This window comes from Coloeus monedula (assembly GCF_965178545.1).
Source record: "Coloeus monedula genome assembly, chromosome: Z".
Classification (NCBI taxonomy): domain Eukaryota; kingdom Metazoa; phylum Chordata; class Aves; order Passeriformes; family Corvidae; genus Coloeus; species Coloeus monedula.
In genome coordinates this window covers 61,081,576-61,099,873 of record NC_138822.1, presented here as the reverse complement: position 1 = coordinate 61,099,873, position 18,298 = coordinate 61,081,576, and the positions used below count along the sequence as shown (strand labels likewise).

The 18,298-nt window shown below is 44.5% G+C and overlaps 1 protein-coding gene across 1 annotated transcript in view; it reads right to left on the bottom strand.

Annotated features, from left to right (window-relative positions):
* PDE8B (phosphodiesterase 8B) overlaps positions 1–12,116 on the bottom strand; it is a gene marked incomplete at both ends in the record, with an annotated part of 71,782 nt that extends 59,666 nt beyond the window's left edge. The window contains one exon of the mRNA XM_082301402.1: positions 11,805–12,116. Coding sequence (XP_082157528.1) covers positions 11,805–12,116 — 312 coding nt within the window. The remainder of the gene's footprint in view (positions 1–11,804) is intronic.
* Between the last annotated feature and the right edge of the window lie 6,182 nt (positions 12,117–18,298).

The following is an 18,298-nucleotide window of genomic DNA, read 5'->3' as shown; positions in this document are numbered from 1 at the left end:
ATGGGGTTTCCCTGCCCCTGCTCAGCCTCGTTCCCCGTTGGTTGGTTTGTGTTCCCCTGCGTGGGCAAGGACCTCAGGTCCCGTGGTTGCCACAGTTCCTCGGCAGAGCCCCGACCATGCGGCTGGAGAAATAAACGTCTCTGAAACATCTAGCAAGAATCGGTCCATACATATTTCTTTTCCACAGGCCTCGTTACCTGATATATCGTGTTGCAGTTTCCCCACTGTAACAAATGGTGGATAATGTGAGCAGAATGATCCCAAATCCCTACAGCGACTGATTTGTGAGTAAACTCTGGTTTCTCTTCTTGTTCTTGTTTTGCTGTTCCATCTCTAAACTATGGAGGAACCGCGGAAGGACTCTTGGCTCTCCGAGCTGCATATGGACATTTATCTTAAACTTGAGAAGATTCTTGAACAATGATTTGTAAATTTTAGCTTAATTCAAGCTCAAAAGGGACTGAAATACTTCCTTTCATGGTTGTTTAAGAACTTTTTCTACGTTTCTTGGGATTTAAGTCTTATCGAAGACTTTTGGAAGACTGTTTGGACACAGTAAATTTCTGAGTCAAAATATATGCCGATGGAAGAATACTTTAGTGAATATTAACTAATTACCAAGACTGTTGAGCAATGTCAGCTGTGTCCTGGCTCAGGGACCATGTGACCCAGGCCACGTGCACCGAGCACTCTCCAAGCAGCAGTGAGGCAGTTCCTGTGTGCGGGCAGAGCCACGCGAGCCGCAGTGTCGGTGGCGGAGTGGGGCACGGTGGGAGCGGCGGGACCCGGTGGTGCCCGCCCGGCCCCGTGCAGAGCGTGGTGGAGCGAGCCCCATGAGACGAGTGGCGCGTGGGTGGTGGTGGAGCGGAGCTGCACCTAGCCAAAATGCGTGCTGGAGCAGGGCACAGGGGGGTCGTCACTCAGGGGCCTGGCTGAGACGTGGGTGCGGCGCCAGGCAGCGGCAGCGCAGCTGAGAGCAGAGGCAGCGACACGCGGGGAGCTGAGCGGTGCAGCCCGGCCCAGCCCGCATGGCCCCGAATGCGACCCCGAGAAGAGGGTGCAGGCACGAGCAGCCCTGACGGCCCCAGCAGCACTGACAACCCTGGCAGTTCCAACACAGGAGCGAGTGAAAGTGAAAGAGAAAGCAAGAATGCAGTGAGACAGAAAACAGCAAGCACTCGGAAAAAGGAAAAGATCATCGTAGCTAAGGTTTTAGGAATAGTAAAATGGTATAATGTTAAACAAAATTATGGTTTTATAACAAGATGTGACAACCAAGAAGACATATTCGTTCCTAGAACTGCTATTTGTTGAGAGTCTTTCTGAAGAATGGCTAAAGAGCAAAGGTCATGATAACACAGGAGGCTTAGAAAAGATGCAGACACTGAGTCCTTGAGCAAGAGGTTGCATAAATAACAGTGTGCATTCAGATAAGAAAGAAGACAGAAACCATATGGAAGAGAAAGATAAGACCACCGTGTTTGCAGATCCCACGGAATAGCTCCCACCAATGAGGAGCTCAACTTTTGCAATATGTATGAGCTAATTAAAGGTACTATAAGTAAGTGTAGTTTTGAAAAATAAATCGAGACTTGCTGAACATCATGCCTTGAGTGCTTGTCTCCCGCGACTCCACCCAACAGCTATTAAAAAGAATAACCCTGAAAAATACATCCCAAGTTTAGGAGACAGAGAAATAGTAGAGTTCAAAATTGTGCAAGGTAGAAAAGGGTTACAAGCAGCAGACATCACTGGGACTGATGGAGTTTCTGTGAAAGGCAGTATATACGCTAAAAATTGTAGTCATGTTAGACAATATCTCCATTATAAGCCCCCCCTACAGTCTCCCTTTCCTAATCCCACCTTTGCCTTTCATCCTATATCCTATTACCCCCAGTGTATTCCCAATCCATTTTCTCACCCATGGTTTCCCTCACAAAACCATGCCTTTGCCAATTGTTTCCCCAAAAATCCCTTTCCAATGCTGAGTGGGGGATGAAGAGGGGGGAAGGAAGAAATTAACTATTGTTGTTTAGAGTTCCAACAGGTACGAATGGAAGAAACCCTCTCCTGCCTCAGTTTCCCCACAAAGCATGCCCGGAGAGTCCTGTCTCCCTTCTGTCAGCCTTAAGATGTTCCAAAGAATCTGTTTGGACATTTAAAGACTCAGGAGGGTGTCTTGTTTTGTTTTGAAACTGTTCTTGTTATGTCATGTTTATCCAGTTGTTTTCAATGTTAAGTCTTAAATCTCTTTTTGTTAAAAATAAACAGGTGAAATGTTGGGGTCCCTTTCCCCCTGCCGTGTAGCCCTGGCAGAGGGGCCCTGAGGGCACAGGCACGGGGTTTCCCTGCCCCTGCTCAGCCTCGTTCCCATGGGTTGGTTTGTGTTCCCTGCACGGGCAGAAGGACCCTCGGGTCCCGTGACTGAGCAGTTCCTGGGCAGAGCCCCGGCCATGCGGCTGGGGAAATAAACATCTCTGAAACATCTAGCAAGAATCGGTCCATACATATTTCTTTTCCACGGGCCTCGTTATCTGATACACGTATTACAGTTTCCCCACTGTAACAATCTTCAATTTGTCTAGACAAATATTAGACACTTTTCTCTTGCTTTCAAATGTTCAATTATAAGATGTAGAAGGAGTCCTCTGCTATTGTGATGGGCGCGTTAATAAAACAGAGACAAGCACAGACTATCAAGTGACTTTAGGCAGTAGTGGATACATTACTAAAACTTTGTACACAGAACACCATCGAGGCAATTCCTGTTGCAGCAGCACTAAGCGGTAAGAGACTTTTTTGATGTACAGCTCTAAGACTTGGACAGAAATCACTAGACTGGGAATCGCATCTCCTCAAGACTCCCAAGTGTCAAAGACATCTTGTGCCACCAAGACAAGACATTTTATTTCCTGCCAAAACATCTCTCTACCCATATGCCCCTTAAGCCCCACTCCCTTTGGCATGTCTCTGCTCTGACCTCCCCCAGCCCATAACAGATTACCCATCCACAACCACCCCAGCTTAGGCTAGATTGATCACTTTTTTTCCCACTTGAACAATGATGCCTCACCTGCTTAGCCCATCTCAGATCTTCACTTCATCCATCTCTTCTCTAACCAGCCACCACACTGTCATAGTACTCCAGCTGACCTTTTTGATGTCTGCACAAACCTTTAGAATAAAGGTAGCCAAAGATTTCCCAGGTTTCCACCAGCACACTGTGGCTGCCATCCAGAGCTCCATGTGGAGGGAGTGCTGTCCAGCAGCTGCAGACTAGCACACCATGTCCATGAGAATGAAAGAAATCTTAACTTTTTTGTCTTGCTATCCTGGTCTCCCTCACATTGCAATTTGAGGTAAAATGAAGCAGCCTGGAACAAGGCCATAGCAAGATGTTTGACATGGCAGTTACTGACTTCCTCCATGAGTCACAGCGCTGCTTTGAACATTAACACAGCACTAACCATTTAACACATGTGAATGGCTTTATTCTGAAATGTAATATAACCACCTTTTCTGAAAGCTTGTGTTTTTTCACAATATAATTAAACAGCTGTTTAAGAAAGATTTGTCTTTGCAACAAAGAGGAAGTAGCAATTCAGGCAGGAACTCTTCAGAATGCATGATTTCAGGGAAGCAGTCTTAGAAGCAAGAGAAAAAGAAATCCACAATAGCCAACAGTCCAGGAAGAAGGGTACTCACATGGGAGAGCTTCTTTAGACTCTTCCAAAACAGAGACTTAAGCTTGGGTATCTCTCCAGAAAACACCCTAGCCATCACATTAATGCCTGTCCTGGGGGCTCAGAAGAAATTTGATAAACTTTGGAAAAGAACACACACAAAAAGCTAAAGCCTCATTTTCTCTCTCCTTTTCTAAAAGAGACTTCTTGGTTTTCTGGCTAGCACAATGGCTTCATAAATTGCATTTCATAATGGACACGATAACTGCAGGAGAACAATGACCACTGACAACATTCAAGTTCACAGTGCCCTCAGACACCCTTCCAAATCTGTGACAGGGGAAGAGGAAAGCCTCTCTCACTGTCCCTGTGGCAAGATGCTACCCAAGAGCAAAGGTAACACCAGAGACCAAGCTAACACCAGAGACCTCATATCTAATTCCACATTCAATTACACTGATTTTTTTTTTTTACAGCACTGACAGGTATACCACCTGTAACTATATCACTATCTGATGAAAACAAGCATATAACAAGATAGGAATCAGACCTCACGCCTCCAAATATAAACAAATGGATTTGAATTAAATCTAACAGGCTATAGTTCTATATGCAAACTGGCTGTGAGCAGTTTCTCCTAGGCTTACAAACAGACGTTGAATAGCTTGATTTTTAATACCTATATTGCTTCAAAACTCCATTTTGCCCATTTCAGCAGTGGACATTACTGACCCTACTAATGCAGAGTGTCTCAATTAGCCGTTGTTCCATCGGAATTCTTATTTAAATGTGGTTTAATAATATCTATATGCACGTTCACACTTGGCTGCATTGTCTGTGAATTCTGCATGCTGGAGTCCAGGTGGCCCAGATCTTTGCAATTCCTGCTCCACTCTTTCATGCTATGAAACCAACTGTGTTGGTCCAGTTTTCCCATACTTTTGGAACTAAAGCTGCCTCTTCGGATGCAGTCTGAATCCAGGGCAAAAGGTCAATGAATTGTAAATCTGCATCAAAATTAGATCTGCATTTTCAAAGGGAATAACTCACATTATTAAGAGTTTAATATTGAGACAGTTTCTGAAGTAGCACCATTTAGCTGAGGGGTTTCTCAGCATAAATCTACACTCTACCCTTTCTATATCCAAGATGCGAAATATTTGGCACTGGATAGCCAAGTCAGTGGATAGAGATATACAGGGATTTTTTTAAACTATTCTCCAGAGTACCTCTCTATTCAAAGAGTCAGAGGTAATACAAAAGAACAGCATGTCCCTAATGCATTTTGTTCTTTTATAGCTGACAACATGGGTGAGAAAGACATTTATAAATAATTGGATGCTGAAGGATGGGGCTGTGGTTGACACAAATGGCTGAAGTGAAAGGGAAAAATAAAGTTCACCAGCAAATGGACTAATGGTCCTCTAAAGTGAAGAAAGTTACCTGCAGTAGACACCACCTCCAAAAAGCTGTACAGAATGTCACTGTAACTCAAAATTAATAATGTATCCTTAGACAGCACTTCTTCCTCACATAGAAGCAAAGGTGACTCAAGCTTCACAAGCCAAAAGCACCGGTGTTTTGGAGGAGTTGTGGAAGCTCCTGCAGAATGAGCTCATTCTACTTTATGGCCTATGAGATTGCCCCAGAGAAGATGCCCTCAGAGAAGCAAGGGGACAGCCAGGCGTTGTGTTGCTGCCCTGCAAGGCTGGTGACTTACTGGGCCAGAAATGCACCTACTGATCTGTGCCAGAGGGAGACAGTACTACACAAGAGATCATCGGGTAGAAGTTGTCATGGTAAGCTCGTGCCCTCAATCACTTCAAACACACAGGCTGCTTTTCACAATGCTCTGTACTTTTGTCTTTACATGAGTAAATGTGATTGTTGATTGCCTTAAGCTATGATCCTGGGTTTGACAAGACTCACCAAAAAGAGGTAAACTCTGCTACATCATAATGCACTTCACATGTTATTTTCTAGCAGCCACACAGGTATACAGTGAACACACAGTGTTCACTAAAGGCACTTTTAGAAAAGTTACACATGTACACTAAAGACAGTGTTGAGAGATTCACTCCAAGCTCCTCAGAAGATAAAACCTCAGTCTCATTTTGTGCATAGCAAAAGTAAGGGGTGGAAAACAGATGCTACTAGTGGTCAGTTTACTTAAAACTGCTTGGTATTTTGGGTGCTGAAAACCAATGTTCCAAAATAAATTTTTACTTAAGGACTTAGAGGGCTCCTGGACCTGTTGACTTCTAATGATGAAACAGCTGAGGCTCATGGTTCTCCTACAATCTTTCAGCAATTCACTTTTCCTATATATGTGTGTGTGAACACACATGTGCTCATTTTATATTTAACGATTTAAATGCATATCATCCAGAGCAGTTTTTGCAGTCCAGAACGTTGTGTGACTCAATGCAAAGTCATTCACTAGGCTTGTCTTTGCCAGGTGGTTTAATATTTTCTGAAGAAATGGTTTTATCTGTTCTATAACAGTTCTTCTGTGTAGCATTGCTTAAGAGCATAACTACAGTGCTTGCTGAAGTTTACCTGCATCATTTGAAGGAGGAATGGAAAGGTCAGACAAAGAGCAGCAAAAGTCCTTTTAGTGTATTCATTTATGATGTCTGGGCTTAGTCAGAGAAGAACACTTCTATAGTAGCAATTTTCTTTACGGTAAGAGCTATTCAGGCCAGCATCTCTCAGAGAACAGCTAGCCTAAATTAACAAGGTCCTGCACAGTAACATATTTCAAAACTTTTTGGCCTGCTCAATTTTTTTATGCCAACTCTGCAGACCTCAGCTATGTTCAAGAGGTGTCTTATGTCTCAGGTGTCCTACTGAGTTGTGAAATGCACCTTCATCACACCAAGTTGCAGAGTTGGGAGGTTTATTTTCCAAGTTTACACTACATCTGGTATATTCCACATGCCAGAGAACTTACTAGCAGCCAGTTAAACCATAGTACACTTCAAACAAAACAAGAAGTGCAAGAAGTACATGGAGTTTTCTTACACATGGTACTGCTTGAAAGGCAACTGCATTGGAAATCAAGGCAATACTTATGACTGCATTTCTCCAGGACCTGTGGACCGGATGCAACTCTCTCATGACTGGATTTCTCAGTGTTCTCCACTTTGTATTTGGCAGCTGCATTCTTTCACATATTCCTCCAGATAAAAATAAAACCAACCAACCAAACAAAAAAAACCCAACAAACCAACAACAACAACAAAAAAAACCCAAAACCAAAACAAAAAAACCCCCAAACCTAACAAACCAAAACCCACCCAAACAACCACCCCCCACTCCCCCACCCAAAATTCTAAAAGCTAGGTCCTTGACATTTTGGAGGATCTGTCCCAATAGTTCCACCTTGGAACATAACACAGACCAATGCTGGTAAGACATACTGTCCCACCATATTTTTTCTTATTTCTGAGCTTTGCTTCTAATAATTATTTTGCTACAGAAAAGCCTGAAAACTGTCAAAACCTATTCCTATTGTGACTGATCAAGAGAGGTTCATAAACAGGCCTTTCTCTTCCACAAAGAACACAGCATAAGAAGAACCAAATGATTACACCTGCTGTTCTTGTAATTTCAAGAAGAAAAATATAAAAAAGCAATCAATGGAAGACTGCAAATTGTTTGGAGGCTTTTTTCCATCTAGCTAATATGTTAGCAACATGAGCTTTGAAACTTGTCTGTTGTTGTAAGGTTTCGTTAATGCTAAAGTCTCAAGATATTCAAGAAAAGCAGAACTATTCATAACTTCTGCTTAAGATTTGGCCATAATTAAAAGATACAAAAGTAGATAAGGTAAGCATTTTATTACCTTTTCAAATCCCCAAGGAAGTGTCCAAAAAACTGTTTACTTCTTGCCAAACAGCTGGTACTGTTGCACTTCAGAACCAGCAATAACCGAGCAATGGGTCAAGCAGCCATTATACAATCAGCACCTTCTCATCTCATTGTTATGCTTCAGTAATGGAAGCTAAATGCCTTGTATCTTTATATAAAGCTGATGGAGGGTTTGAGATATTACTACTCTTTCTTTTCATGATACTGCTTGGCTTTGTTAAGGAGGGTACAAGGGAAGAAGTGTCTGTTTTTTCAATTGAGTGCTTCTACCCAAGTACCTTAATTGCACAGTGTATGGCTGGGCACCAGGAATTGTGGGTCCTTTTCCAAATCAGGGTGCAGATGCATCTTCTAACACTTAACAAGTCCACTTGAGATCTTTGTCAGGCAACCTGCCAGTACTCGTTACCAAGCTTTCAAGATTGAAAGAAACACACATACACCCACCAAAACTGCTGAATGGTTACTCATAAACAGTGTGAGTGGGATCGGACCAACACATCTCAATGCTCTGGACAGTTCAGAACTTTTCGTTAAGGAAAGGAGAAGAAAAGAGAACAAAAAAAAAAATTGTAACACTGACCTCAAGCCAAATGAATACAGATCAAATTGATTTTGAAAGTAAGGTTTAGATGAGCCATATGTTTTAAGTGACATGGATAATTTTTTGTTTGGTTGGTTTTTATTTTATTATTTATTTGAACTGAATAGGGTTGAAATTATTACAGATTGATTACTTTTAGTGCTAGTTTCATACCATGGTGTGGATGAGTTTTAAAACATTTTAAAAAGGCAGGGTCAAATGTAAATAGTGCAATATTTGATTGTGTAAACAACTAAAGAACAGTTTAGAACAGAAAATGAAGACACATCAAGAAACATGGTTTAAGCAGGTTGAGCAGTTACACAACTGGAAGATTATTTTAATATATAATAGTGCTAACAGCCATTTGACCAGTATATTGGTTTGGTCCCCTAATACACTTAGATGAGATTTTGTGGTGGTTTAACCCCAGATGGCAACTAAGCCCCAGGCAGCTGCTCATTCACTCCATCACCCGCAGGATGGGGAGAGAATCTGAAGAGTAGAAGTGAAACAACTCATTAATTTTGTCACTTCAGTAGCTAAAGTAAAAGGTGCACACATGAGCAAAGCAAAACAAGGAATTAAGTCACCGCTTCCCATGGGCAGGCAGGTGTAAAGCCATCCCCAGGAGAGCAGGGCCCCATCATGTGCAGTGGCTACTTGGGAAGACAAACACCACCACTCCAAATGTCCCCCCCTTCTCCTTCTTTCCCCGAGTGTGATGACATATGGTATGGAATATCCAATACAGCTAATACATGCAACTAAGCACTACAGCAGCTAAAACCATGTGGAATTGCTAGACATTCTTTCTGTACCAAAATAAATAATGCTTTTCCTCACTTTTGTAGAAATAAATATTGTTATCATGTACTACTGGAAAAGCATGTTTCCACACTTTACCACTTCTTATACTCTGTCAAGTGTAGTATACTCTTTTGCCTTTATGATAGTTCTGTAATAATCTAACCCTGGGTTAGTCAATACTTTAGGGTGATGTACAAAATTATGACAGGACTGGCAGTAAGAATGGCAGCTCTACCTCAACTTAAAAAAAAATCTAAAAAATTTTACAGATCTTAATTCCTATAAGAATGGAAATATTTCTCTACATAATTGAAATAGTTGATAAATAACTTTAAAAATCCCAGACACCAAACAAACTCATAATTTGTGAAAAGAAGTGAAGCTATCAAAAATAATCACTGAACCACAGAATCATTTAGGTTGGACAAGACTGGATGTGGCACTTTGTGCCATGGTCTCATTGATACAGAGGTGATTGATCAAAGATTGGATTCAATCTTGGACATCTTTTCACAGAATCACAGAGTTAACTAGGTTGGAAAAGACTTTTGAGATCGTCAAGTCCAGCCTATGACCTAACATCACCTTTTCAATTAGACCATGGCACTAAGTGCCACATCCAGTCATTTCTTGAACAACTCCAGGGATAGTGACTTTATCACTTTCTTGAGCAGTACCTTCCAATGCTTGACAATCCTTTATGTGAAGAAATTCTTCCTGATGTCCCACCTGAACCTCCCATGGAGCAGTTTGAGGCTGTTTCCTCTCATCCTGCCACTTGTTGCCTGGGAGAAGAGGCCGACCCCCACCTGGCTATAGCCTCCTTTCAGGCAGTTGTAGAGTGTGAGGCCATCCCTGAGCCTCCTCTTCTCCAGGCTAACACCCCCAGCTCCCTCAGCTGCTCCTCACTTGTGCTCCAGACCCTTCACCAGCTCTCTTGCCCTTCTCTGGACATGCTCCAGCACCTCAGTGTCCTTCTTGTCGTGAGGGGTCCAGAACTGGACACAGGATTCGAAGTGTGACCTCACCAGTGCCAAACAAGGAAGACAATCCCTGGTCCTCCTGGCCACACCACTGCTGATCCAGGCCAGGATGCCATTTGCCCTCTTGGCCACCTGGGCACACCCTGGCTCACGTTCAGTCGCTGTCACCAGCACCCCCAGGTCCTTTTCCTGTGGGCAGCTTTGCAGCCACTCTGCCCCAGCCTGTGGTTGTTGTAACCCAAGGGCAGGACCTGGCACTTGGCCTTGTTGAACCAATAATATTACAATACAAATCAGAAAGTTCAAAAACATCTGAAATACATTCAGTTTTAATAACTAGGAAGTTGGGAAATGTATTTGTTTATAACAGCACATAATGTAATAATGTATAATAAACAACTATTGAGAACTGAGTTACCACTCTAAAATTTTTTTTCAATTCTTTTGATTTTTTTCTACTCTCAACTTAAAACAACTGTGAAAATCTTTTCATTTTGCTCTCCTCTACATTAAAAAAGAAATCATATTTTGTCTTAAATATTGCACTCTGAAATGTAAAAAAAAAAAAAAAAAAAAAAAAAAATCCACACCCCCAAAAAATATAAGAAATGTTTTACTCCAGTCATGCTTGAATTTTGTCCCAGTCATTGATGATGCAGGTTCTTCATCTGAATGAGTAAAACAGTCAATGTGACTGCAGACAAGTCTACAAGTTTCTCAGCATTTGAACTAACAAACTGACAATGGCTTGTGGCGGCTTTTGGGTTTTTTTCTGTGATTTCTTCCACTTATGTTTTCCTTAAGATGACTTCTGAATTTTTAAATTATTAGGGAATATTTTATAACTTTGGAATTTCTTACTGATATTCTAACAAAATACTAGGATTACTTTGTGACATGATATCCTCCTTTATGAGTACAACAGAAAAGTAACCTAAGTTGCAGCTAGGATCATGACACCTTTTTTTCTTTTTATATTAATAAATTTTGGAAGACAGCAACAAAGCATAATTTAATTCCTAAAAGGCTTTCAGGGAAGTTAATGAAAAACCTACTCTGATATTAAAAAAAAAAACCCCAACAAACATCATGGAAAAAAAAATCCAGCACAATCATCTCTTTTCAAGTGCTAAACTTAAGTGAAGACGTTGACAGACGGGTTGCGGCAGTGCCTGCCTTAAGCGCTGAGAGGGGGACCCAAGCCTTCAAGATACCCTACAGACACAGCCCTCGCCCGCCCCTCCAGGAACATCTCCACAGCCCTACACCAGCGAGGTGCATCTGCATACGTGTGCTGGTCACAGTGGTTCGGTTCTCAGCGGAACATCAACGCCTAGTAGCAACAGTTCATTTTAACCAGATACGGCGGGAAGAAAAAGGGATGAAGTAAAGCCAGCACTAAGTACGGGGCTTGTTGCAGTTGAGAATTACTCGGGGGAAGATCGTATTCCGCCTCTCCCAGAGGCGCCCACTCTCTGCCATCAGTCACAGAGCTCGAAACAAACCCCTTCCCCGCTCGCTGGGCGTGCGTGATCGATCCCAGCACAGGGCGCCCCGGAGCAGCACCAAGGCCGTGGGCTCCGGGCGGAGAGAGGCGGAGAGAGCCCGAGGGGCCCGGCGGCTTCTGCTCCCCCCGCGGCGAGCTCCAGGCGAGGCGGCCCCCCCGCAGCAGTGCCAGCCCGGCCCGGCCCGGCCGCCGCAGCTGCGGTGAGTCAGTGGGCACTAGGGCACCGCTCCTGCCAGCTGCATCCCGCCCGCCGAGCATCCTCCGGCGGGGGAGGCGCTGGCTCCGTGCACCGTCCTCCTTCTGCCGCGGCCGGCAGGGACCAGCATCAGCACCGCTGGAGACCCCTCCGGAGCGGCGACGCTTACCTTGGGGCTGGAGCTGCTGGTCTGGGTCTCCGCCTCAACGCTGCAGCAGTGGGGCGTCCTGGACCGGGCGGAGGCGCCGCCGGACTCCCTGCGCTCCTTGCGGCGGGGGCCGGCGGAGGGCGGCGGCTGCCGGCTCTGGTAGGCGAGGACGGAGGGGATGGAGTCGGCCGCGTCTGTCTTAACGAAGAGGCCGTGCAGGGTGGTGGTGCCCTGCGAGATCGTGGTGGTCTGGTGGGGGGAGTTGGACTCCTCCGAGTCCCGGCAGTATATCACACCGCTATGCGAGACGTGGATGCTGGGTGCGCAGCCCATCCCTTCCCTTCCCAGCCACCCCGCCCCGCTGCACCGCCGCTCGGCTCGACTCGGCTCGGCTCCGCTCCCACCTGCCGCCCGCCCGCCCGGGCTGCGGGGCCGCCGCCCCTGCGCCGCGCACCCCGAGCCGCCGGCACCGGCGCCTCCCCCCGCCGCTGGCACTGCCCCGGCCACTCCCGCCCCTGCGGCGCCTCCCCGTCACCCCCGCCCGCTCCCCGCGCTGCCTCCGGGGTCCCCAGACCCGCCAAGCCCCTTCCCCTCCTCGGCAGCGTCTTACGAAGCGCCTGCGACCACCGGGCTGTGTCCACCTGGGGTGGGGGGAGGAGGATGAGGACAAGGATGAGAAGAAGGTTGAGAAGGATCATCACCGGTGGTGCAGCCCCCTCGCGACCTAGGCAGAGGGTCTGCTTTCAAGCCTCCCGTATGGACAACATTACACACACACACACACGCACGCACACGCACACCTCCCCTGCAACCTCAGTTATGCTAAATACTTAAAAAAAAAAAAAAAGAAGTTACAAACACTTATTTTGACAGTCAAAATGTGCCCTAGCCATGGGTGAGCAAATCTCAGTTGTTTGGAGGTACTGAAGGGAGCAGTTTAGAGCCACATAGCACCCACTGCAAGTTAAGGAAAAAAGGCCAGAATTGTTTCACAATTCTTAATGCTCTTTTTCAATTAAGCCAGCACTCAATGACACAAGTTGCCATTTTACCCTAGGTGTCTGATAGCTGCCAATCCATGCTTCCAGTCCCTGGGGAGATAATCAAGAAAAATGTTTAATGCTACAGAGATTTACACACCTTCTTAGCTTTCCACCGTGAATAGTTTCATTGACCTCAGTGAAACTATGTAGGAGGTGTAAAGCTAAACATGGAGGGTTTAAGTCTTTGCAAGATTTTAGTTTAAATCTCTCTGTTTTCAATGGCACATAATAAATCCTTCAAGAATTGGTAATGTCATCCAAGCAGTATGCTTCCTGCCTAATAAAGCATTTATCTGAAACCCAGTCACCAAGGAACGCTTGTGTATACACCTTTTCTTCCTCTTGGAATATTACCTGATGTTTGACCGCTATTTCTCCACCTAGTTTTACTGAGTGGTATAAAAATACCAGAAATGTGAAGCGTGGTTGGGCAAGGATTATGATGTTGAATGACAAAATGGTCTGAATATGTTATTTTGGTTCTTTATGCTTTTGAAGCACTTTCATGAATTAGATATCAGTTTATTCATAAGTGATGAGTTCACAGCTAAAATGCCTCAGTTTAGAGAGACTTCGAGCCTTCAGCCTCTGTCTCTCTTGATTCAGTCCATGGGTCATTGCAATTATGGCAATATAGACAGGCACTAATCCATCAGGAAACTGGACTGAGATCATCAATCTGTTTGACCAAGTATTTTCAGATTTCCAGTTGCCACAGTGAACTCGTGTTGGCCCTGGTGATCACATTTTTCTAGTTAATTGTTTTCCCCACTAGTTGTCACTGTTCACAAATAAACTTGTGGCTTACATCCTGCATATGCTACATATTTGCATGTTTGCCCATTGCCACAGTGCTCTGCTGGTGGCTATCTTTGAGGACAACCTTGAAGATAGGCTCAGTATAACTAAAATGAAGCAGACTGCGTTTCATTACTCAACCATGTAGCCTTTCTTGCTGCTTAGACTGCAGTTCTGGATGAGACCTCGCTGCCTCCCAGAGCATAATGCACTTAGTTGCAGATGAATGTGTCCTAAAACCTCAGCTAATAAGAGGAGCAGTCAGTTTTATGCATTCCTTGCAATACTCTCAAGTCTCTCTTCCTTTCTATTAATGGTTGGGAAATTTAAGCTGGGGATTTGAGCTGGCTGCCCTACATCACAACTGAGATTTGGAAGAGAGCCAGGAGCGCAGGAATGCCATTCAGAACCCATACACTTGTGGGGTACACCCAAAACCCATTGCTTTTGGGTAAGCAATGTTACCCAAAAGACCTCTAAGATTCGTTGAGTATCTAGTTTGATACCTTTTTTCATGGGATTTTATCCACCCCAGGTATCAACAGCACTTAGAATTTTAATAAAGGATATGAACATAAACCATATTTTGACTTTGCAGCATGAGCTTGGCGAAAATACTATGTCATACCCTAAACTGTGTTGCTAGCTATTCACAGTCCCTTTTTCTGAACTGATATCAATTATCAGATAAGTTATTTTGTTAGTCAGTCAATACTCAACTTTCCTTAACATCCTAGTACTCCGGTTTCTGCCCTGTTCCTATTGAATCCTGTGACAACTTTGCTATTGATTTCAGACAGCATTTCAGGAATCTGCCCATTCTTACATGGACTTCCCTTGCTTAGGTATACATTTGAGTTGATGCCAGAAATTAAGTTGTAGTAATAAGAAGTCACAATTCTGGAGAAGTGTTGCTAAATGCAGCCCTCAAGCAGCAACCCCCATGCTGTTTACTTTAGGTTAGTGGTGAAAGAGCACAATTAAAGAGAATGAGCCTCTCTGTGCAAAGTGCCAGAGTGCTTGAGAGGAGTGAAGGCTTCAGGATGGGGAACTATGTGACTGCTGAAAAGCAACAGAAAAGTGGGAAGAGTAACAATGCTTTGCCTGACAGCAGCATCACAAAATCATAGAACCAAAGGATGGTTGAGTTCGAAAGCAGCATCTGGTCAAATCCCCCACACACCCAAGAAGGGCCACCTATAGCTGGCTGCTTGGGATGGGCGTATCTGGATGTATTTTTTTGTATCTCCAAGTATGAAGACCACACCTCTAGACTTCCTATTCATTCCAGTGCTCAGCCACCCTTACAGTTCCCTGCTGATGTTCAGAGAGAATTCCCCATTCTACAGTTTGTTCCACATCCATTGCCTCTGGACCTGTCACTGGGCACCACTGAAAAGGAGTCTGTCCTCCTTGCATCCTCCCCTCAGTTATACATTGATGAGATACGCCCTGAGTCTGCTCTTCTCCAGGCTCAACAGTCTCAACTCTCAGCCTCTCCTCAGAAGCATGGTGCTCAGGAGGAACTTAGAGGGACAGAACAAGAAAGTGATGATCAATGTGAGCAGAAGTTGGAGTGGAGCTGTGTGAATGGCTGCAGAGGGAAAGTATGTCTGTCACTGAAGTAGGAACTGAAGGAAAGTTAAAGACTCCTTTTCCTACCATCAGTGCTCTTCCTGCATCTTGCCTGTGAGAAGACAACCATGGATTTACTGAACAAGGAGAAAGAAGGACTATTTAAAACACATGCATGTACACTTGCACCACCTCTTATAGCACACTCCAGTCATGCCTCTGAAGTCATCTTGCTGCAGTATGCTCTGGATGAGCACTAAAGCAGAAGGCTTTACTGCAAGTAGCATGTGCCAGCCAAGACCTACAGAAGGGACAGATATACTGAAGTAGAATCTGCCCTCAGAAACGCATATTTAGTATGGCCCCAGAATGAAGTCAGTGCATCCAGCTACAGGAAAATATTCACATGTATCAGTTTTTCCACTACTAAAGAGCCTTTGCTGGCTTTAACTGCAACTTTATAAATCTTAACTAATTTATGCTCACAGGAAACCAATTTTTTACACCAGACTAATTTCAGCATGATGAATTTAAGCATATGAGTGATTCTGGAAGCCAGCAGTGGGACCCTGAAGCATCTTGTATTTTTGGGGTTTTTTTCGAGTAGAAAGTAGTGGATATACATTCTCTATGGTGTTTACACCTGCAAATCCCTCCAGAACGAAGAAAATATACTCCTCAAAACTTTATATCCCTTCCAAAGCCACTCATAGGCTTCCCTTTGACCTCAATATTAAGGCGTTATGCTACGAGTAGATTGCTAAGATAATGTCAGCATTATTGAAAGTATCATCTGTAAATCCCAGTTCATTGCAGTAAGAATATACTACTTCAGAGGTCGTATTTTACAGAGACTTGAAAATCTGGTACTTGACAACCCACTATTGAAGACAGTTACCTCTATTCATGGTTCATTTACTGTAAAACCAGTTTAAGAATGTATAAATAAGCCTGTACAAAAAAAAATTTACTAGGCTCTTAGGAGGCTCAACAGTTTCTCACTCCTTTCATATTGGTCCAACAAATTTCTTAACTACAGTAAAATCTAACATCCTGTACACCCAGATTAGAGCAAAGTCAATACCTAAAAATTATTTAAATTATCCAGACTAAGTGCACTGTTTCTAACTTAAACTAGATACGAGAAAAATAATCATGAGAGCTAGAATAGAACTTTTCTTTGTACACTTCTGTTGAATTTTAAAAACCCCCATCTTTATGGTACTTTGATAATGAATAATATATTATAAAATGCTAACTTCATGCTTTTACTCATCAACAATACAAGAAATTATGGCACTTGGAAATCAAAAAGATTATTTAATACAAGAGGTGAAGGTTACTTTTGCTTGAGAAAGAGCAAAGTGTGGTTTTCAGTCCACAAATCCAATGACTCACTCAACAAAAAAATAAAGAGGAACATCACTAGCACCAATGACATCTCTCAAACTCAACCTAAACACAAAATATTCTTTTTTAAATTCTTGCACCAAATTCCTTTAATTTCATAACTTTGAAAAATCACTCATTGCAGCAAAACTGTGTTTTAATTTACCATACTGTGAATAACAGTCTCCCAGTTAATCCTACAAAATTGATAGTTGTTGCAAAATCCTACAAAAAAGATAGCCTCCAGTAGGTATCATTCAACAGAATGAGGTTGCTGGAATTGCTTGCTAATCTCACCATAGAACTTGACTTCGATCTTCCTTTAACAGTCAGATTTTGACTGGCTTGGACACCACTTAGTTCAGTTTTGCCCAGAAGTTCATAAAATACTTTACGTTATGGATGTTTTGCAAGTGGGGAAAGAAGCCTGTTTCAAGGCAGCAAAGATGAAGAGGAAGCTCAGTCTGGTTTCCTTTCCACTAGCAGCCCTTGCCACTGTATAAGTGTACCAGGCACAAATTGTTCTGAGAGCGCAGAGAGGGGCAGGGGGCCTTCCTTCACTCTCTACCTTCTCCACTGCTTTGTGAGCGAGCAAGGAAGTGCATTGGTTCCTGCCCTACTCTGTCACGCAGTTGTTTCTCCCTAGCGGTAGGAGAAGATGCAGTTCTGGGATTTTGCTCCTCACTGGTGAGAGATGATGAGCTGCCCCAGGGATGCAGATTCCCTCCTGGGGATGGACTTCTGCAGCCATTTTCCCTAGAATGGGCCAAATTGGTACTGTCCTTACTATCAGCTTTATTTTGAGAGACACAGCAAACCTTTACTACACTGCTTTGAAGACGAAGAGTAACATACAGAAACACATAGTAACAACAGTCTTCAGCCACGAGCAGTAGCAATAGGCGGTAGCATTTACCCGAGGAGCTTAACTTTTGGCAGGACGGTGGCCAAATACTTCTAGTTATGAGCAAATTATCTAGAACAACAGTGATCACACCACATGTAAAAGGTTTAGGCTGGTGCTCCCGAGCAAACTCTTTGGTTTGCCTTTTGGGTTGGCTGGAATCAAATACTCCACAGCACTCAAAAGTTAAGAAATGCAACAGCAGCTCTCCTGTCAGCACTGAACAGTCCCCCCAGCAGCACTTAAGTGGTCGTTTCGTCACGAGCAGCTTGTTCTTTGCTCGTTATTACTTCAACAACAGAACTATTCTCCCTTGATTTATTCCTCTCCGGGAATATCTGCACAGCAAATCCCTCTCGGGTGGTCACGGCACCACCGGTAAGATTGACTCCTTGGCTTTGGGGCTCCGGGCACTGCTGAGTACAACTCCCGGCGAAGCCGAGCCGCCCTGAGCGGGGCCGGGCAGACGCCGCGGCGGCACCGGCGGTGGGACACTTCTCCTCCAGCCCCGCCGGCCGGAGCAGGAGAACGCCCGAAAGTGTCAGCACCCGACGCCGTCGTGTCCCAGCTTCGGGCACCTCTGGGGTTGCCCCGCCACCCCCTGACCCGCCCGGCTTTCCCTTACCTTCCTCCCCGGCCCGTTCATCCTCCAAGGAGCGGAAGGGAGCGGCGCCGGAGCGCTGGCGCCTCTGTTCAGGTGAGCAGGGCGGGCACGGCGGCCACCACCACCTTCCCCAGGGCTGGCCCGCCCCCGGAGCTCCCGCCACCGCCCCGCGCCCGGCCCCGCTCGGCTGGAAGCGCTCCAG